Here is a 19,112-nt window from a genome sequence, read left to right on the forward strand (position 1 = left end):
TGAGAAGTAAATCCCCCGAGCCATTGGGCTGTACAACTTACCTTTGCCATAGTCTCTTCTAGGCAGACCTTAGTCGAATGAAGATAGCCATTCCTGCTCTCTGTTAAGCGTCTGCTATCTTTGCTATATATATTTGCAAGGTCTCTATTACTCAGAAGAGGGGGCAGCTTCCAGCTTACTGTGTTTTCTTCGTCTCTCATTCTCCGCCCGAATTTCCCTCTCCATATCATTCAGAAGTTTCTTCTTTTCTTCATCTTCCCACCCACCCTCGGCCTTCCACTTTTCGGGTATGTGCATATGTACGCCCATGTGCGCCTTAACGGCGCCCGACCACCCGCCCTCACTCACTTCCCTTATCGCCCTGTCCACTAGCAGTTGCCTTGGAGTCATGAGTTCTCGTACATGTGCAGGCGGTGCGCTCTGCCGGCGTTTGATGGTGGCAACAGTAACTTCACCAGAACGTTCGCGCTGTCTTTGAATCGTTTTGTTTGCCACCTTGTCTCGACGCGCTTGTTTGCCTTGCGACACGAGTCCAGCAGGCGGTGCAGCACGATACCGTGAGATATCGCGCATGACGCATTCTTGCAGTTCAGCCTGGCGCTTGAAGAAGGGCTCATCTACCTCACCAGACGTTGTTAACGTTATCAACGACTATCCGGACAAATACACAGCTCACCCCACGTAGATTTTGCCCCTCCAGTGTACACTGGGGCCCACAGCGGGTGCTCCTCACGAAGCAGTCCAACAAACTCCCCTGCACATTTGTTTGCATGGTTTTCCAACACCTTGCTCTTCATGTGCTGAGCCGCATTCGCAGCCTTGCCTTGTGCACTCTTGAGCAACGCGTACTCGAAGAGACTCTCGTGCCGTAAGTCATGTGCCCAACTCTTCAATGTTTCCCGTTGCTCCCATCGACGCTCGCGCGCGCGACGTCGGCGCACAATCATCCCAGTTATGTGAGCAGGCTGGGGGATTAGGCGTGGAAGAAGCTTGTTGTCAAACGAAGGACGGATGAATGAGCCTTTGAAAATAGGACGATTGCGGAGCTTGGCTTCCCAGTTCTAATAAAGTTCTGTGAGTAGACAATGAAGGAGACACAGGGATACGTACGAATGCTTCTAGTATACGCATTTTCCAAGCACTTTTTTCTCGCTTGCAGGCAATCATTCTTTCATACCTGCTTAAAACGTTCTGAAATCTGGTATCGCCTTGCTCCGCGCGTTTGAATGATTCCAACCACTGCATTTCCTTTGTATCATGCCAATGATTTAAGATTGGGAGAATCGTAATACCTTGTATCCCATCACGAGTTTCTCTTTCGCAGAATGCGCCTTCACAACGTGCTGGTTCTTCCTGAATATCATTCGAACACGAAAACGGATCTGTACCCTATGTTAGACAACATAGTGAAAAGCATATCACTCACATTTTCCCCTGGTGCATGTCTGAGCAAACCCCGGTACAAAGACCAGAGAGTTGGAACACGGTGAGCAGAGAGTTTATAGAATGGAACTCTTGGGCGAACACGCTTGAGAGGCGAGATGACGGAGGCTATGCGAACACGGTGGGCGGTGGAACATGGGAGTGGAATCGGGACCGCTGACATCCTGAGGGTAAAGCTTTTCGCTCAAAAAGTTAGTGTTCTTGCAGGCTGAATTAATGACACGCCTCTGGTCAAGTATATTCCTCCCCACAGCACGAGCAATTCGGCGCATCCAACCAAGTGATGTGATGTGCAGATCTATGGATAAACATTGAATTGAATTGGGACGTGTTTGGGTCGCGTCCATAAAATGACACGAACGTTGTGACAGATAACATAGATATTATTGGTATTCGAATGTATACGTGAAAGCAAACAGTACTACTACAACAAAGCAATCGCAAGGCACAAAGTCAGTGATGTCTAGCATTCGACTATTACAAGCCGTTGGTTAATAATGCAGTCACAAGATACGAGATCAATAGCAAATCACTCGTACTTCGCGCAGAATTCGCGGTGGAACTTCTCTAACTTCCCGACATATTCGTCCACGCCAGGACACAAGCAGGTAAGACGGTAATGGTATTCTCCTTCCTTCTGCCCGAATCCACTGCCTGGCACGACGCAAATGCCTGTTGCATCTAGAAGCGCGAGTGCATAGAATGCATCTGGCTCTTTGCCAGCAGCCTGTGCGGCAGCTATCGCTTTTTCTGGGAGCGTGATCTTGGGGTAAAGGTATAATGCTCCGGGAGAGTCAACACATGAGACACCAGGTAGGTTGTTTAGCCGTTTTGCCATGAGCTTGGTGCGCTGCGCGAGTACTTCATGGATTCGCGTTGTCTCCTCTTTCCACAACGGGTAGCTTTCTTCGCCTTCTTTTGGGGGTCGCACAAGGCAGTCCACACCGATTTGCCCCTGTAGCGGAGGGCAAAGGCCAACGCTCACCATTTTGTACATCATCGCGCGGACGTCATCTGGGATGTTATGGCATTCGAAATAACCACCACGCCGCCCACACTCCCCTGTTACACCTTTGCTGATGCTGTGGAAGGATACCAGTGGAACCGGAGAGCCCAGGTCGCAGACAACCTTCTTGAATGATGTGAATGGAAATTCGGCCGCACGGTGCAGGTTGCTCTGATAGACTTCATCCGCGAGGAGCACGAGTCCATGCTCTGCGCACAAGTTCACAACCTCTCTCTGCGTCTCATCCTTCAGCAACGCGCCCGTTGGATTTCCGGGGTTGATAATAACAAGTGCCTTGGGATCAATACCGTCTTCCTTTGCCTTTTTAAGTGCAGCCTTGATTTCATCAACTGACGTCGACCACTCATGTGCCTCATCAAGATGGTACGGAATCGGTACGCCCGAAAATTGCGCTAGTGTTGCTGTATATAAAGGGTACTGCGGGATCGGGATGAGGACACCAGATTTGTGGGGTTCCGAGATAAGCATTGAAATCAGAAGCGAAACTCCCGCGGAAGCGCCGCCCGTCAGGAAGATGTTGTCTGGTGAGGACGGATGACTGTCGCGTTCTGTAATTACGCATCAGTTACGTGAAGATAAATTTTTCAACCCTGAGAGTATCATGGCCTATAGCAGGGCTAACGCTGCACAGAACAGAATGGTATATACACTAATCAAAACCAATGCGAGTTGTGACTTCCTTAAGAAATCAACTAAACTCGGCTGAGCGGATCAACTCGGCACATGGCGAATAAACGTTGCATTGACTTTGCTGTCAGACTCAGTGACACCAATTTATCTACTCACCATGAATAAATTTTGCGACATTCTGACGAATGAGAGGGACACCCTGGGAGTGCGAATATGCACCGATGGAACCAATTTCCTCGTGCAGTTCCTTCGCACGGGCAATGACGTCTTGTGGAAACGTATTGGGGGCGAGTTGCATCAGCTGTGGCCACTCCATGAGTGCAGCAACCTGTCATGGTTGTGAGAAATGCGTTCGGCAGCTCTGCAACTTTGGGAAAAGGGAAAATATAGAATGGAGCTAACCTGCCGATTAAAAGTAAGGGGAGGTTGGTCAAGCCCCTTCTGTTGGGGGTTGCCGATGTTCGAAGAGATAATGCGATCAAATGGCAGACCGCTATTGAGACCCTTCTCCTTAAGCGTAACACGATATTCCTCTGCCTTTATGGCCAACTCGCCGCGCACGGCATACTGCACGTTTCGAACGGCAGGGTTGAGAGAATCGACAGTAAGAGATCGCATGGTGGTTCTTGCCCAAAAGTGTACCGGAGGATGAAAGGACGATAAAGATCTGAACCTTGCAGACGCCTGGAGCATCGGAGCTTTCTGTTTACAGAACTAGTGAGAGAGTTGAATGGGAGACCCATATATGGTAACCAGAGTCAAGTGGTCAGTCGCACGTGACTCGGCACATTCCGCTTCCAGATTTTTTTGGTCGAGTAGCAGTATGCAGGGAGCTCAATCTGCAAGACAAGATTATGCCAGACTCTTTCTTCGCGTCGACAAAAACTAGGAAGCGGAAGCGGTCTGTTAGCACGGCCGAGGGAGCTCGGGGAGCTAAGAAAATTCCTGCGCAAGGGCAAATCTAGTTCTCAGGACACAAAAGTTACCCACGCAAGCACAAGGAGGGGGGCAAAGGGAGCCGCAGATGAGGAATTGAACTCGGACAGAACAGATTCGGAGGGTGGCGGAATAGATGACATCGACTTGCGCGCGGATATAGAGCCCGAGACTAGTGGTGATGAAGATGAACAGGAAACCCCTGCGGAAAAACGATTACGATTGGCGAAGCTCTACCTGGAAAGTGTGAAGGATGATCTAGGTGAGTACAATTGGACTAAATTTGTGTTCTGGGTTTGTTAAATATTGTGGGATTCAGCCGAGGGTGAATTTGACGCTGCTGAGATCGACAGAGAGCTAATATCAGAACGACTGCGACAAGACGTCCTGGAGCATTCTGGCAAAGTTCACCTCTTTGTGGCAGAATTTGTTTGTAGTCTTGTTATCTTCGGTGATAGTCTGGTTGACGTAGGTTTCGACAGTATGATTTCACCTCAACATCATCCATGCGATGCAGAGGCCACCGGTTCTCTGTTACTTCTGCGGTCGCATCGGACGATGTACAGTTTCTATACACATCAGGGAAAGAGGGAACCATCAATAAGTGGTCTCTGCAGTCTGGGAAAAAGATTGCGACGTTCTATAAACAGCGCGTCTCCAAAGGCAAAGAGAAGGCACTCCCTCAAGATATCCAGGGACACACGGACGAGATCCTATCTCTCGCCGTAAGTAGTGATGGTCGATACCTCGCCAGTGGATCTAAAGACCGAAGGGTGGGCGTATGGGATGTAGAGAAGGATGAATGGGTAAAAGGTTTTGGAGGACACAAGGATTCGGTTTCAGTATGTATGACATATGTGCATAATGTATACAGTGCTAATATCGTATTTTTGTTCTCTAGAGCGTTGCATTCCGGAAAGGCACACAGCAATTATACACTGGCTCGTTTGATCGGACTGTCAAGCTATTCGATATCTCAGTAATGGGATATGTAGAAACGCTATTCGGACACCAAGATACCATTCTCTGCTTGGATGCTCTCCGAGGAGAGACTGCTGTTACTGCTGGAGCAAGAGATCGAACGATTCGATTCTGGAAAATTGCTGATGAGAGTCAGTTGGTCTTTCGTGGCGGTGGAAAAAGTGCAATACGGGAATTGCTTGAAGGAGGTGTGTTTGAAGGTCACGAAGATGAGGAACACGTGAATGGGGCGGAATTTCATGGTCCGAAATCAAACAAAGGAAAGGAAAGGATGAAGGAGAGCAAATATGCAGAAGGGAGTATAGATTGTGTCGCAATGATTGATGAAACTACGTTTGTGAGCGGGGGAGATACTGGGTATGTTGTTCGACGTCCTATGAATCACACCACTAAATACTGCCCGAAGCTCAATATGTCTTTGGAACACCCAAAAGAAAAAACCTGTTTACACACAAACGCTGTGCCATGGGTTCCACGAAGTACAGTCCTCAACCGAGGGAGTTGTACGAACACCTCGTTGGATAACGGCCGTTGCATCACTACGTTATTCGGACATGTTTGTTTCCGGTAAGTCCATACCTTGTTGTCATAAATAGCGACGTGCTTAGTTCAACTCCAAGGCTCATGGGATGGTAGTGTGCGATTTTGGAAGCTCGATGAAAAACTCAGATCGTTTTCTTTGGTTGGCTCAATACCTGCGCCTGGTGTTGTCAACTCCCTGCAACTTCTCATCTTACCCAAAGGCGCATTGGACAATGCTCCTTGGAGAGAAAAGGAACAGCTGCCTCTTACAAAGAGCTCAGTTCAACCTGCATTATTAGTTGTGGGTTTAGGACAGGAGCATCGATTGGGACGGTGGCTGAGCGTGAAGGGGGAGGGAGTTACGAATGCGACAACAGTTCACATCATACATCCTCGGACATCACCAAACCTTTAGGGCCTTAGTATTGACATTGATATTATCGCCTGTAAAATGAGACTTTAGGTCTTTCTAGTCTACTACATCCTAGAGAGGATTTTGTGGAATGAAATAAGCTTTCCACGCACCTGATGGAAAAAAAAAGGAAATGCGAGGAATCCTTTCCGCCTAAGATTTCTCGGGTGTAAGCGAGTCGGTGAGCGGCAATGCAGCTCAGGGGCTAAAATCGAGCAGCGTCGTGACGGTGTGACAATTGAAACCACGCGACGCGACGCGTCGAACTGCCAGTGGCGCTCTACTTGTATGTTGTTCTCGTCGACTGACACGCACGTATAAAATCTCTTGACGCAGACGTCGACATTTTCAACGACCTTGTCCTTGTGCATCATGTCAGACAACGAGGTACCACCGCCAACAATCCGCAGTACCTGTACGCCCGTCTCACTCGCATAGTCCACTCATTCACTCATGGCGTTGAGCCAGACCAAGAGGACATCATAAAGATATTAGTCGCAACAGACAATCATATTGGATATCTTGAGCGCGACCCAATTCGTGGGCAGGACTCTATTAACACATTCAAGGAAATTCTCCAGCTTGCTGTCAAGCACGATGTTTGTGTTATCCCTCATACCTTGAACCCTTTTCCTAGAATTGTCTACAGGTCGATATGATTTTACTCGGCGGCGATCTATTTCATGAAAACCGCCCGTCGCGCGACTGCTTATACCAGGTTATGGCTCTTCTCCGGGAGTACACATTTGGTGACAAGCCTGTTCAAATTGAGCTCCTCAGCAATCCAGATGATGGGCGAGCAGAGGGATACAGGTACGTTCGAATTTTTCTTGATCTCTCTGGACGAATGATCACGGCCCTCAGCTTCCCAGCGGTCAATTACGAAGACCCAAATCTCAATGTCGCCATTCCTGTTTTCAGCATTCACGGTAACCACGATGATCCACAAGGTGCTGGGCCTGTAAGCTATATTCCTTCCTATAGATCCTTATTGCTCAGAACTTAGTCCTTTTTCGTTACCTCTGCGTTTATCCCCCCTTTGCCTCTCGCATGTGAGCACTCATCTACATTTAACAGGAAGGTGCTCTCGGCGCGCTCGATGTCCTCTCTGTATCAGGGCTTATAAACTACATGGGCAAGTTCGACCTCCCACTATCTAGCGCGTCGAACCCGAACCCAGTAGAGAGCGATTCGGGTATGCTCACGTTCTGCGCGCGCAGTGACTTGATGCTAATGTTTGTTTTCTTCGCTTTCATTCTAAGGTATATCTATCCGCCCCGTTCTCCTTCGCAAGGGTCAAACTCGCCTTGGACTGTATGGAGTTGGCAACGTCAAAGATGCACGTATGCACTTCGAGCTTCGCAGCAATCGTGTACGGATGTACATGCCTAGCGACAAGGAAGATTGGTTTAACGTCCTTGTGGTGCATCAAAATCGGTACGCAAATATTTTCCTGCCCATGCGTCTTGTTTAGTTCATCCCTTCGCATGTCTTTACTCTGGCGTATTCGTTTTCCTGCGTTCTTCCGTCCCTCGCACTAATAATACACCCATCGGTAGTGTTCCTCACCCTCCAACTCCAGCTGTACCAGAAGGCCTCTTCGACGACTGTATCGACCTCGTCGTTTGGGGCCATGAGCACGACTGTCGTATTGTGCCTGAGCCCGTCGCTGGTCGTCCATATCATATCACGCAGCCCGGATCGAGTGTGGCTACAAGTTTGGGTGAGGGCGAGGGATTGGAGAAGTGAGTGTCAGCTTCCCCTATTTCCTTTAACTCTAACTCACCATCCCCTTCTGTACCTTTGGTTCTCGAATACAATGAAATTTATGACATAGGCATGTTGCCCTGCTCCAAATCCATAACAAAGAATTTGAACTTAAACCTCTTCCTTTGCGTACTGTACGTCCGTTCATGTTGGGCGACGTCTTTCTCGCGGAGGCTGCAGAAGAGGAGGGTTTCGACGTGAGCGACCAAATTGCTGTGGGGAAGTTTTTGAGAGCAAGGGTAGGTCCCTTTTCGTTTTCACTTAGGCCTGGTATGTAGGTCGCGGACTCACTGCATGATTTAGGTAAACGCTCTCATCGACCAAGCGAACCAGTTATGGGACGAGCGCAATGCGCACGCGGTGGAAGAAGGCGAAGAGGAGCTTCCACGTATGCTGCCGCTTGTACGACTCAAGGTCCGTTGATATATCCTTCTACATGCTGTGATACAGAATATGCATATCTCACCCTTACTGATACTCGTTATTGGTAGGTCGACACAACTAACGTCCCCGCAATGTCCAATCCCATTCGATTCGGACAAGAATTTACTGGGCGGATTGCAAATCCACGCGACGTGCTCTCTTTCCACCGATCCAAAGCCCGCTCCGCTGCCTCCCGTACCACGACCTATGCAGACCAGCCCGAGCTGTCCATTGATGATCCAGAACTTACCACAAGCGAAAAATTGGCAAAGGTTCGCGTGCAAACATTGGTACAAGAGTATCTGGCAGCACAAGAGCTGCAGGTCCTTGGTGAGGCAGGAATGAACGAAGCGATCAGAATGTTTGTAGAAAAGGATGATGGATGGGCTATACAGACGTGAGTGTTGTTTTGCATTCACGGGATATTTTTATTAATGGCCTGATCATGCTGCGCATGTTGTTCTGATGTCATGGCTCTCTTTGTCTTTTGTGATTCACTGTACTAATATTGTGAGCTCATTTAGGCACGTCTCGAATGCTCTACGCGCGCTCATGAAAGGCGTACAGGAGAATGGGGAGGTAGATGAGGATGAGCTAGATGACGTTGTACGTTTCTAATCTTCCTCTTAAGTTTTTTACTTAATCTAAGCTGCTTTATGTAGCTCGTCAAACTGAAGGAGCAGCACAACCAGGACTACCTAGAAAAAGCAAAGATGGGGAAGACAGCCAAGGGAAAGGTGCGTTCGACGTTGCTCCCACCCCTTGAAATTACACCTCATACCACACTTTTAGGGCAAAGAAAAAGCCTCCGCCCCAGCGGACTCCGACGCCGACTCAATGCTCATGGAAGTCGACGGCGGGGAAGAGGAGGGATCAGATTTTGACGAACCTGCACCCCCTCCAAAAAAGAAGAAAGCTGCACCAGCGAAAAAGGCTGCACCGGCAAAAAAAGGGAGAGGAAAGAAGGCTGTTGCTGTGGGTCTACAAATTATGATATGGTGCACAGAGTGCTGACTGGAGTTAACGCAGAGTGAATCTGAGGAAGTTATGAAATTAGACGATGATGACGATGAGGAAGACGAGGCACCACCGAAAGTTACTAAAAGGACAAATCGTGCCGCGGTATTGAGGTTGGTTCTGGTCATGTTCTGGCTCCCTACCATATACACTAAAACCACCTAACTCTAGTCAACCCGCAAAGAAAGCTCCTGCGAAGAAGACAAGCACTACGAAAGGGAAGACGTCGACGTCCGGACAGGGCACATTGACTTTCGCGCCGTCAGGGCGGTCCTCTACACGGGCCGCGGCAACACGGGCAAAGGGCAAAATGGCCAATGTGGTAAGTTACATTGTAGTGTTTTTCAAGATTTACTCAATTGATTCTGTGATTTGTAGGTCGAGGTAGATAGTGATTGATTTCACGGTTCCACATGTTTCATGTTCTCAGGCTGAATACACTAGGAAAATGGCACTGTGGTACTTTTTATCAGATTACTGAATCTGACACACTGGACACATGGGTGCAATTGATGGTTAGGTACGTTTATGAATTGGAAGCTACGAACAAGGATGTGCGGTCATAAGTTTAAGCTGCTCGACGCTTCTCGGTATGAACAATTCTACCTAATTCACCCATAAAAGCACTGGTTTGCCTACTTTTGATTCTGCGAGGCGCGTAAGGTTTTGCCTTTACAAAGGCTCCGAATCAAGCCGTTTTCAATGACTAACAACTCCCACCGCAGTGATATCCGATCGCCGATAGGCTCACGCCCGGCGCTCATCTACCGTTCATTCGTTTCATTCAGCCTAAACGTGCCCTCTGAAAGTCCTAATGCATGCGACTCTATACGATCTACCGCATGAGATCTTCCTTCTCATAATTGCATACACGCTCTCCTTTGGATCCGTCCCAAGGTAACATACTGTGTGTCAACCACCAGTTCTACAACGTCGGCGTGGAATGGCTTTATAGGACCCTGTGCTTTCGCTCTCTAGAACAGCTAAAGCTTTTTGCACAGACGAGCGAGAACATGGGTGTAGCACCGCGTTCGGTAACTGTCGACCTGACAGGCAAATTTGCGAGATCAGATGTCTGGCAACATCTTCGCGAAGCGTTGTGCAGGTGCCGCGATCGTACTAGGAAACTGGGGTTAAGGGAGAAGCAGATCCCATTGGAGATTCTTAGTCTGAAGCTCCATTCATACTCACGGGATAGCAGCCACCATGTGTTCGAAGAGGCACTGTCCATTGCCAAGTGAGTAGATAATGACGGATGTCTTCCCAGAGGTGCATGGCCCTGATGTAATGTTGCTGCTAAAATTATGTTCTGTAGTCCCCGAGTATTTCGGTGGACCGGACCTGACCCGGATCACCACTTCTCCACTGCGGTGCGTACGCTCAAAACAATCATGTGGTTGAATAAAGTCTGACGGGAAATTTCCAAGATCGTTGCGCCCGTAGCAAGCCGCCTGTGTAGAACATTTGGCATTTGGTCCAACATTCAAGATATCACGGTCACTAACATCACCTTCTCCGTCGAATCGGACGATTCAGTAATGCCATTACTTCCAGAGATTCCCGGTCTTCGCACTCTCTATGTGGGTCAGGCGACGTTCCTGAGTGCAGGGTCTGTTGCGGCACTGTTCTGTGTCAATAGAATGGCGAGCCTGGAAAGGGTGAGGCTCGTGGATGCCTACTGTGAGAGTATTTGGGGCTCTAGAATTCGGAGGTCGGATATCGAGAAGGCAGTCCAAATTATAATGTTTCCCCAGGATGCGGCACAATACGAAGGTGTACTTTCACGCATTCGGAATATACTTACATGCGAGAAGAAGACGGAGCGTATAATTGGAGGGGATCGGGTGGAGGGTAACATCTTTCTGGTTTGAGCTGTAGAGGTAGAAATAGAGATATACAGAGACAGAAGGAGACGGCAGTAGTACATTACAGTACACATGGCCAGGGGTGACATTATATCTCGACTTCTCGAATACCGTCTTTGTCAACCACTTTGACCTTGTATTTTCCCGGGTTAACGACCAGACGCTTCGACACCTCATCGATGCAACGTTTCAGAACAGCAAGGCCCTCTTCCAGGGATGCTTCTGGATCATGATAACTAGTTAAGGGTGGTCAGCAGACCATCTCACCGAGTAGCAAGAAAGAAGGAGCCAAGGATCAACAACGTACCGGTCGAGCAAACTCAGAGCAAAGTAACTACCATATCCATGCGCAGCAAAGGGGACTTCCACCGCTGTCCCCAAGTAATCAATCCAATACAAGTTCGGTGCGTGCAAGGACGTATCATATCCGCCTAGCAGCAAGTTGACTGAGTACGGGCTTCGTGATCTCAGAGATTCCGCTATTGAACGGCGGATCCATGATGCGGCCGCGGCTGGGCGAAGAGGATACAAATTACGGATTTGGTACAGACGAATGTTGCGCTCGACGAATTCAGCGAACTGAACGGTATCGCCTGTTTCCAGTGTGTATTTTCAGAAATAATGGAATGGGTGCATATCAGGGTTGTACTGACCTGGTTCACCCGAGTACGCCATGAGAAGATGAGGACTGAGCTCCTTGATTTTGTCTTGGTCGATCTGCATCTTGACAATGGATCTGGCTGCAGTAGTATCAGCAGCTACTATCACATAGCCCTTGCCAGTTATTGCAAACGATGTTTCCATGTTGTGTTTGTGGTGGTTAGAATGAGGGCTTTGAGGACGCGTACTACTACGACGCGCGTCACATTCAATTTTTTGCCCAATTTGTTAGCCAACTCCCTTAGCATCGAAAAATGTCAGAAATAACAATGATTGCCTTAACGGGTTATTCAAACCTATAGTCGCCTTTTTTGTCTAGGCGCGCGTGCGGGCATGGAGGCCCTCCAGATCCCTGAAAATTCCTGCGCTCTATCGGTCCACCGCTTTTTTCACATCTTCGCATGAGGTGATATCGACATCATCGCATCTCTGTGTCCGAGTCAAAAAAACAACGACTCGGAGTTTCTGAAACCTTGCATTTGCTGTGGGTTCCCGCGAACTTCTATCCGCCCCTGTTTCTGAGGTATGCCACCCTTTTTTTCCTATTCAAAACCGGTGCGACGCTGTGATATGTCTGCTGCGCGTCTTGATGTCCGCAGCGCCTGTGTTTCGTTTGTCTTCAATCAGTGATCTACTTTCGGCCAAAAAAAAAAAAAGATATGCGCGAAACGCATCGCATTGTAAGCAGCGTCGTTCGTTTGTCAGTTATTCTGTGTGCTTACTCTCCTCGCATAAACAATCGAAATAGGACCTGTACTATTCCAAACGTCCCTGTAGTTCCCCGCGGTCAGTCGCCGGGGGGCCTGGGGATGCCTCTGGACACTTTAATCACGGTCAATCTATTCCCCTCTGTTCCCCTTTGTCCATCTGGGCTAATCTCCGACCCTGTGAAATGGGATTAATGGCATTTCGCGTTTGACTGTAACTAAAGCTTTTGTGGTGCGCATAAAGTGGCGGCCACTTTGAAGATAAACACTCCGTTCCCGACGCCTTGACATGTGCCCATGTGTTTCAAACAGACTCTTCGATCATCGGTGACAACTCCATTTAAACAAATCAACACCACAGACTGGTGCTGGTAGATTAGGTTACTCCTAGCAAAGTTGAGATACGCGCTAATAGGAAAACATGGGGATCTCCATCAGAATAACAACAGGAGGACGGACTTTGCCAAACTGAATATTAAACCTAAAGCCGCGTCATATTACGGATTCACTATCTAGCAGCTGTTGTCTGTCTACCCTTACGTTTTGTCGCTTCGGAACGTCATGTCCTGGTGCTCAATTGTTTAGAGAAAGGAATTCGTAGAACACCGGGTTGGTATCGAGGATCAGTCGACTGGACGCCCATTTAGCACTTTTACTCCTAAAATTTGGTAGCTAGTGTCGGTGCTAGATCCACGCGGATCTTGAGGACAGCCTTGGTGAATTTGTCCCCAGGAGGATTCACACGTTCTTTCTTTTCGACTGTTTTCCGCCGGTCTCACAGTGTTCGTCACCAACTCAACGTGGCCGCGTCTTCAACTTGGGAATTCGCTGCGTGGATCCCCCAGAATTAAGATGCTGCTGCTATTCTCTTGTACTATGACCTCTTGGAATCTGAGGTACCCAGTACGTACAGATAATTTCGCCAATGAACTTGGTGGCCTGACTCCCAGATTCACAGGAAACTCATTGCATCCCTTCAATTCAAACTCACGTGGGTTACGAGATATTCCACACTTGGCGTGTTACTCAACCTGGTACGGAGATCTGAGAACTGCCAACGACCAGTTCAAAGCCGCATCAAGAAGTTTTGCTCAAAACACACCCAGATCTCATTACGCCAGCAAAACTAATTTAAATATAGCCGAGCGAAAGTCTTGATGTGGGTCAACCCATTCGATAAATATCGGGAGGTATGCCAATCCGTTGAAACTAACTGAACCTCTGTCCAATAATGCCTTCTAGGTCATCTCCCGTTTACGCCAGCTCCTCTCCTGCTTATGAGTCATATACCCCTTCCTCCTCTTCCTCTTCTTCTTCATCATCCTCTTCCGAGAACATCATCTATGGCGGCACATCCTCGTACCCACCACCCCGCAAGGCATGGGTAGACCCTAAGAGCTTGGCCAACTGCGGAGATGCATCCCAAATACAGGGAAATGTATCCCCCTACGTCAAGCAACTTATCCTCAATACGTTCATTGCGTACGGAGCTGGTGATGAGCACTGCTTTGGTCATTCCGTTGCCAAGGCAGTCAAGTTCATCGATATCAGTGCCCACGAGAGCCACGAAAAACAAGGTCGTATGGAGGCAACGACTACTGCAGAAGTTCTTGTTTCAAAAAGTACGTTAGCGTGCGCGAGTCATATTTAGCGAGTACTCATAAGACGCTTAGGCATGTTGAACGGCGCGGGAATGCTCCATGGAGGTTGTCTGGCGTTTCTGATCGATAAGTGAGTACGAAGTGATCTGATGCTCTTCGGGATGTTCTGACAGACTACTACAGCTGCTGCAGCACTCCATTGGTCGCTCTGGGACTGATACAAAACATTAATGGAGTGGGAGTCACTCAGGCGATGAACATCATCTTTCATTCACCTGCACCGATGTACGTTGGTGTGACTGATTCCCATCGCTACCCACTCACACTTCTCTAGTGGATCGTGTTTGCGTATCATCAGCACTTCAATCGCTATGGGCGGCCGAATTATGAGCGCACGATGCGAGGTTTGTTTTCTTTGTCAATTGATCGACGATTTATTGATGAATTTTCTCTGCTCAGGTGATTAACAAAAAAACAGGCAGTGTAGTTGCCTCTGCATATCTCAACAAAATGCAACCGACTCTTTCAAAACTGTGATGATTTTGTCCCTTTTCTGTTATCGACGACTCACACTGTATCGAAAGCAATCTCTCCTCGCATGTACCAAACTAAGCATAATCAATAGGGTTGTATGATGATAGATACTGTATGTATTGGGATTTTATGGTGGTAACAGCCTAGATGATTCTAACTAGAATATACTTATCCTTGGTTCAAGATCGGCCGAAGGACCGAAGTGGATTCATAAATTTAGTAGAGAGTTACTAGTTACGCGAGGATCCCTGAATAGCCAGCCCTCTCAGGAGTATCCCGATCCAATACCATTCTTGCGGTGCTTCCTGACATTGACCGATCAGAAGTCCCGAAGACAAGCTAGCGGGTATCTCCGCAACCAAGCCAGGCCCCTAGACGATAATATTGCGGGTTGCTTCGCGGAACCTTTCATTATCCTATGTATGTATGATAGCCGTATTCAAGCTCGTCTTGTGGTCAAACGTGGACATAGGTAGCAAATGTCATTTATTCGACGCGACCGCCGCCTTCCACCGGTGGGAGTGGCTGCTCAGCGTTCCGTTGTACATTATTTATATCTCATCACGATGCGGGAAGACGAAGTACGAAGGCACGAAGAGTTTGATAAGTGAACCCGAGCCGTTGTTTTTTCTTATCGCCGTTTGTAAACGGTGCATCCTCGAGAAGCAATCGCATGACGGACGACGATGCAAGGCGTACGGAGCCAGAGTCTGAGAGGAATATATATACTCCACTCTCATGGGTTACGAGTCCGAGGTTTTTTGAGCATACCGGAAGCAATGTCCTAGTGGTGGAAGGTCCATCAAAGGAAGCAATCGTCATATTTTTGGCAAGTTTTTGGCCTCAGTTTTGCAAAAAGTCGATATTTTCATTTGATCTGAATCCTCAAAAATGACTTCTCAGTCGCCATCAGTAAAAATCCATCATTGATGTTTACCTGTCCGCAACTACAGCGTCGCAAGGGCAGCAGCTGCCAGCTTCCGCCATAAAGAACACACGTACGACACTGGTGAGAAGTTACGCTAGAAGGGAGAGCAGAAGCGTAGCGTCGCAAAACAGCAACCGCCTGCTTCGGCTAGTATGAAGCCACGCGTGTACGAGAGCGGTGAGAATGTGTAGAGTGCAAGCGAGTCGTGGAGGCAACCTGCGAGACAGGAACCGATCGGGTAACTGGGACGGACAAGTACATGTACAGTTAGTGTGCGGGATTGCCCTATAAACGTGTAACGAGACTCGATGAGATATGGGGTACCCTATCGACCCTTGTTCAACGCCGAGTTTCATTTTGAATGTGCTTCCTCGAGACACTTAATTCCGTTCGATTGACATCCATGAGAAAGTGCGTGGATGACGTTGTTCCACTGATCAAAACGTCAGGTCACTACCCAGTCCGACTCGGGTGCCAGTAAAAGGGAATGTGCCTCCACCGAACCGCTCAACACCCAAGTTGACATTCTGACAAGACTTCGAAAGAAGCGGTCTCAGGAAGTCGGGTATCAAGGGACAAATCTGGAGAGGGACCATGTGTTCACGAAAGCGCAGCCAGACGAGGCACAATCTGATGATAAGTTTCTCACAAGGGGATTGAGTTCGAGTAAGCTTCATAAGGTCGTTAAAGACATGAATGGGACTAAACCAAACTGCATACGCCATACTTCTTGCCAAGATGCGTCATCAACTAGCTCACCAATCATTGCGCCAGATGTTCAGAGTCCGCAGGTCCATCACGGCACTTCTTGTCTACAGCAAGGCGCTCAGCCACCTTCTCCACTTCCCTCTTCCAATCTGTTTTGAGGCAGATCCAAATGCTAACAGTCGACGCGTAAAGCAGAGCAACCGTGAGACCACACCAAAGCCCTGCGAGTTGCATGTCTTGCTTGAAGGCGAGCCACAGCCCAAAGGGAATCCCAATGACGTAGTAGGCGCTGAAGAACGCATAAGTAGACGTCGAACCAAATCAACGGATTTGACAGTTTACCTAAGATTAAGTAAAGCTCCAGTGAACTGATAAGGACAGGTTAGCCAAATAACGGCCGAAGCATGGTAGAACGCTTACCTGTTTGCCTCTAGCTCTCAATATTCCGGATGTAATAGCGCATGCAAAGTCGGGCATTTGGAACAAAGCTGCGACCGGCAGGATAGTTGCTACAAGTGCCACGACCTCTGTCAATGTGAGCCATACGTCAGGTGGGTAACTTTCGCTGTTGTGGTATTCGGACACACCGGGATCGTTGTTGAATAAATAACCCCATGACTTGCGGAAAGCCATCAAAACAGTACTGGTCAAGGTCTCAAAAAAGTGGTCTCAAACGCAAGTGAAAGGAAAACAAACGTAAAGAATCCTGCTGCCACAGCAGAGAGAAGAATAGCTGCATTCGCAGAAACTCCAGCACGCCTTGCATTCTTTTCCCCAAGAAGATTTCCGATACTGTGGTTTCAGTTAGGAATGATATGCTGCCTGCGCAAAACAGGAACGAACCGGACGGAGGTCGCAATACCCAGAGAAAATGCGGCTTGGAAAGTGGACGAACAAGTCGATAAAAGAACCGATTGGGTTGCCAAAGCTGTAGGCCCAAGTCTATATATGGAACGTCAGTTAATTCGATGATAATGGAACGTTACACTCACAAGCTAGCAGCAACTGTGAAATCGAGATTCAGCGTGTTTCTTCCAGACAAGGAAAAATACGTACGTCCGATTAGTTCCCACGACCACCACTCTGAAGCAACCTGACCTATATTGAAGATGAGTAGTTTTGGATGAGCTTGGAAGCGTGCACTATTGCTTCAGCTACTCACCAACGCCACCTAACCCAAGCTGGACAAGAAGACCTAAGGAAGTAAGGGATCGCCGTGAAATCGGATACCAGGCGGTCTTCTCAACAAAGAAAACGCCGTAGATGACAGAGGCTATCGACACAAGATTGTAGGAAATCGATGTCGCTATTGGGGCGCCAATGAAACCTAATCTGATCGGTTCTGGACCCCATACTACAGTGAACGCGTAAGTGTGTGAGATGATCAAACCCAAGCATTGAAACATACCCAGCAGATAATTCATGAGTACATTGAGAGGCGCTACCGACATGATGATACGAGTCGGCACAGCGAAGAGACCTTGGCAGGTATTGATGGTAAGCGTCGAACCACAGGTCAGAACAGACTTACACACCTTGGGACTGGAAATATCGGCTAAGGGGCCAATTAGGACAGTGATTCAGAAGATAAGAAAGCCAAGCTTACCGGGAAATACAATTGAATGCGTAGGCTGGCAGACCTAACGAGGCCCATTTCAAGTAGATACCAGCAAGCCGCGCAACCTCCGGTTCCTGCTTCAGTAAAAGCAGGATAGGCTCTGCATTGAACCAAATGGCAAACATAGGCTAATAACCCAATGATTCATTCAAAAACACGTTCGACGGTATTCGATGACTTACTATGAGTGTGACAGCCACGACAACGGCTTTTGGTAACGAATGATGAGTGACGAGCATCAAAAAGACAATCATACTCACTCATGCGCTGCGTCCATAATCCAACAAGGTGTGGTTGATCAGAAGTCCAAGCCCCGGGAAGCATTGTGTCTAAGGATGAAACGAGACCATGAATGATGCTCAGACCAGTGACGTTAGCAGTCATGAACCCAATAGTCGCGGCAGCAAGAGCGACGGTTGAGATATGGCCTATGGAGACTACGGATGCCATGATCATGCTGTGCTCAAAGACATGCGTGCTAGTAGTAGAAAGGTTTGAGTCAAATGACAGTACATTTGATGTATGAACTCACCCAAAGACAGGCAATGTGTATTTCAACAAGATACCTAGTTCTTCCCAGAACATTTGAGTGGTGGTAGGTTCATGTCCATCACTAGGAAAGTCTACCTCCTCCCTGATGAGTGGGATCAATGGCGCCAAGAGGGGCGTATTCTCAGTTGGCTGAAGCACATTTGGTGCTTGGGGAATTATTTTCATGAACGGTTGGGGCGGAAGAATATAAGATGAAGGGAAGCTGGTGCGCCTAACCTGCTTCGGTGGTGCAAGCAAGCCATCCTCTTCACCGTATTCTTCCTGGTCGTTCCTGATAGAAGAGGCTCCAGATTCTTCTTGATTTTCTTCTAAAAGGGGATCCGCAAAACGAGATAAAATGGCATAATCTTGAGGAAGGGAGGACGGTGTCCCAGATATCTGAGATAAGTGCGCCATTCCTTCAACTTTGGTTTCCGAGTCAAACGGAAAAAAAAGGTTAAAAAACTGGTAAGTGCAAATGGATAAGTGGGCGTTGTTTGATATTCAAATGGACTGATCATTCACCTGTTGAAATGAAGTTTTGCCCAATCTTCCACAGGTTGGGTGCTCGGTGAAAAGGAGACCAGAGATAACGGGGAGAAGTAGGTAAAACGGATTTCATTTCGATCAAATTTATTATATAGATTGCATAACTAAAAGATGCGGAGTTGATTGTCAGGTGTGCCGTCATGTGATATCTGCAGATTTAACTTCTGCACCACCGGCATCGTCTTTCTGATGGAGAGGATTGCGTTATGACGACTCACCTGTACAAAGAACTCAAACCATAATCCTATCAATG

The 19,112-nt window shown here is 48.1% G+C and overlaps 8 protein-coding genes across 8 annotated transcripts; 4 read left to right on the top strand and 4 right to left on the bottom strand.

Annotated features, from left to right (window-relative positions):
• Positions 1-147: 147 nt before the first annotated feature.
• EDB93DRAFT_1245241 (uncharacterized protein) lies at positions 148-1,606 on the bottom strand (the record flags this gene model as incomplete). Its single annotated transcript, XM_041452295.1, has 5 exons — positions 148-617; positions 677-1,061; positions 1,111-1,239; positions 1,293-1,382; positions 1,427-1,606. 5 exons carry the CDS (start codon positions 1,604-1,606, stop codon positions 148-150), a joined length of 1,254 nt encoding a protein of 417 aa, XP_041313182.1.
• A 161-nt stretch (positions 1,607-1,767) lies between these two features.
• On the bottom strand, positions 1,768-3,819 carry EDB93DRAFT_1115803 (pyridoxal phosphate-dependent transferase). The gene is made up of 3 exons (XM_041448299.1): positions 3,503-3,819; positions 3,257-3,428; positions 1,768-3,018 (listed from the first exon to the last, which is right to left on the bottom strand). Exons 1-3 carry the CDS (start codon positions 3,791-3,793, stop codon positions 1,973-1,975), a joined length of 1,509 nt encoding a protein of 502 aa, XP_041313183.1. The 5' UTR covers positions 3,794-3,819; the 3' UTR covers positions 1,768-1,972.
• Positions 3,820-3,933: 114 nt separating this feature from the next.
• Positions 3,934-6,063, top strand: EDB93DRAFT_1115805 (WD40 repeat-like protein). Its single transcript, XM_041448300.1, has 7 exons — positions 3,934-4,005; positions 4,034-4,298; positions 4,356-4,465; positions 4,519-4,878; positions 4,938-5,374; positions 5,424-5,584; positions 5,638-6,063. The coding sequence occupies exons 1-7, from the start codon at positions 3,955-3,957 to the stop codon at positions 5,952-5,954; spliced, it is 1,701 nt and encodes a 566-aa protein (XP_041313184.1). The 5' UTR covers positions 3,934-3,954; the 3' UTR covers positions 5,955-6,063.
• Positions 6,064-6,323: 260 nt separating this feature from the next.
• On the top strand, positions 6,324-9,557 carry EDB93DRAFT_1237568 (Metallo-dependent phosphatase-like protein; the record flags this gene model as incomplete). Its single annotated transcript, XM_041451430.1, has 16 exons — positions 6,324-6,366; positions 6,420-6,550; positions 6,601-6,764; positions 6,816-6,912; positions 7,029-7,146; positions 7,214-7,388; positions 7,511-7,696; positions 7,789-7,957; positions 8,022-8,132; positions 8,210-8,538; positions 8,666-8,747; positions 8,804-8,878; positions 8,934-9,116; positions 9,171-9,271; positions 9,330-9,480; positions 9,537-9,557. 16 exons carry the CDS (start codon positions 6,324-6,326, stop codon positions 9,555-9,557), a joined length of 2,136 nt encoding a protein of 711 aa, XP_041313185.1.
• Positions 9,558-9,860: 303 nt separating this feature from the next.
• Positions 9,861-11,029, top strand: EDB93DRAFT_1237569 (uncharacterized protein; the record flags this gene model as incomplete). The annotated part of the gene is made up of 4 exons (XM_041451431.1): positions 9,861-9,927; positions 10,056-10,395; positions 10,474-10,528; positions 10,586-11,029. The coding sequence occupies 4 exons, from the start codon at positions 9,861-9,863 to the stop codon at positions 11,027-11,029; spliced, it is 906 nt and encodes a 301-aa protein (XP_041313186.1).
• Positions 11,030-11,070: 41 nt separating this feature from the next.
• Positions 11,071-12,112, bottom strand: EDB93DRAFT_289240 (nucleophile aminohydrolase). The gene is made up of 4 exons (XM_041455982.1): positions 11,980-12,112; positions 11,677-11,923; positions 11,331-11,616; positions 11,071-11,259 (listed from the first exon to the last, which is right to left on the bottom strand). The coding sequence occupies exons 2-4, from the start codon at positions 11,825-11,827 to the stop codon at positions 11,112-11,114; spliced, it is 585 nt and encodes a 194-aa protein (XP_041313187.1). The 5' UTR covers positions 11,828-11,923; positions 11,980-12,112; the 3' UTR covers positions 11,071-11,111.
• Positions 12,113-13,559: 1,447 nt separating this feature from the next.
• EDB93DRAFT_1115818 (HotDog domain-containing protein) lies at positions 13,560-14,958 on the top strand. Its single transcript, XM_041448301.1, has 5 exons — positions 13,560-14,012; positions 14,064-14,121; positions 14,175-14,276; positions 14,326-14,395; positions 14,451-14,958. The coding sequence occupies exons 1-5, from the start codon at positions 13,622-13,624 to the stop codon at positions 14,526-14,528; spliced, it is 699 nt and encodes a 232-aa protein (XP_041313188.1). The 5' UTR covers positions 13,560-13,621; the 3' UTR covers positions 14,529-14,958.
• Positions 14,959-16,109: 1,151 nt separating this feature from the next.
• On the bottom strand, positions 16,110-19,096 carry EDB93DRAFT_1115822 (MATE efflux family protein). Its single transcript, XM_041448302.1, has 16 exons — positions 18,836-19,096; positions 18,312-18,775; positions 18,040-18,257; positions 17,962-17,987; positions 17,768-17,907; positions 17,697-17,716; positions 17,570-17,641; positions 17,324-17,515; positions 17,218-17,259; positions 17,154-17,166; positions 17,005-17,103; positions 16,858-16,953; positions 16,749-16,804; positions 16,582-16,688; positions 16,504-16,529; positions 16,110-16,450 (listed from the first exon to the last, which is right to left on the bottom strand). The coding sequence occupies exons 2-16, from the start codon at positions 18,725-18,727 to the stop codon at positions 16,216-16,218; spliced, it is 1,758 nt and encodes a 585-aa protein (XP_041313189.1). The 5' UTR covers positions 18,728-18,775; positions 18,836-19,096; the 3' UTR covers positions 16,110-16,215.
• Positions 19,097-19,112: the final 16 nt, after the last annotated feature.

Source organism: Suillus bovinus (genome assembly GCF_016758785.1).
Source record: "Suillus bovinus strain UH-Sbo-P2 chromosome Unknown EDB93scaffold_2, whole genome shotgun sequence".
In the NCBI taxonomy this organism is placed as follows: domain Eukaryota; kingdom Fungi; phylum Basidiomycota; class Agaricomycetes; order Boletales; family Suillaceae; genus Suillus; species Suillus bovinus.

Bases quoted from the DNA above. Each gene is read 5' to 3' on its own strand.
- EDB93DRAFT_1115803 (XM_041448299.1), bottom strand. From the start codon at position 3,793: ATGCTCCAGGCGTCTGCAAGGTTCAGATCTTTATCGTCCTTTCATCCT. The intron at 3,429-3,502 runs GTTAGCTCCATT...CAACCATGACAG, and splicing joins CCCTTACTTTTAATCGGCAG to GTTGCTGCACTCATGGAGTG. The intron at 3,019-3,256 runs GTGAGTAGATAA...GCGTAATTACAG, and splicing joins TGTCGCAAAATTTATTCATG to AACGCGACAGTCATCCGTCC.
- EDB93DRAFT_1115805 (XM_041448300.1), top strand. From the start codon at position 3,955: ATGCCAGACTCTTTCTTCGCGTCGACAAAAACTAGGAAGCGGAAGCGG. The intron at 5,375-5,423 runs GTATGTTGTTCG...TACTGCCCGAAG, and splicing joins GTGAGCGGGGGAGATACTGG to CTCAATATGTCTTTGGAACA. The intron at 5,585-5,637 runs GTAAGTCCATAC...TTCAACTCCAAG, and splicing joins TTCGGACATGTTTGTTTCCG to GCTCATGGGATGGTAGTGTG.
- EDB93DRAFT_289240 (XM_041455982.1), bottom strand. From the start codon at position 11,827: ATGGAAACATCGTTTGCAATAACTGGCAAGGGCTATGTGATAGTAGCT. The intron at 11,617-11,676 runs GTCAGTACAACC...CACTGGAAACAG, and splicing joins GGCGTACTCGGGTGAACCAG to GCGATACCGTTCAGTTCGCT. The intron at 11,260-11,330 runs GTACGTTGTTGA...ACCCTTAACTAG, and splicing joins GCTCTGAGTTTGCTCGACCG to TTATCATGATCCAGAAGCAT.
- EDB93DRAFT_1115818 (XM_041448301.1), top strand. From the start codon at position 13,622: ATGCCTTCTAGGTCATCTCCCGTTTACGCCAGCTCCTCTCCTGCTTAT. The intron at 14,013-14,063 runs GTACGTTAGCGT...TAAGACGCTTAG, and splicing joins AGAAGTTCTTGTTTCAAAAA to GCATGTTGAACGGCGCGGGA. The intron at 14,122-14,174 runs GTGAGTACGAAG...AGACTACTACAG, and splicing joins CTGGCGTTTCTGATCGATAA to CTGCTGCAGCACTCCATTGG.
- EDB93DRAFT_1115822 (XM_041448302.1), bottom strand. From the start codon at position 18,727: ATGGCGCACTTATCTCAGATATCTGGGACACCGTCCTCCCTTCCTCAA. The intron at 17,642-17,696 runs GTGTGTAAGTCT...ATACCTGCCAAG, and splicing joins CCGATATTTCCAGTCCCAAG to GTCTCTTCGCTGTGCCGACT. The intron at 16,451-16,503 runs GTAAACTGTCAA...TGCGTTCTTCAG, and splicing joins GGAGCTTTACTTAATCTTAG to CGCCTACTACGTCATTGGGA.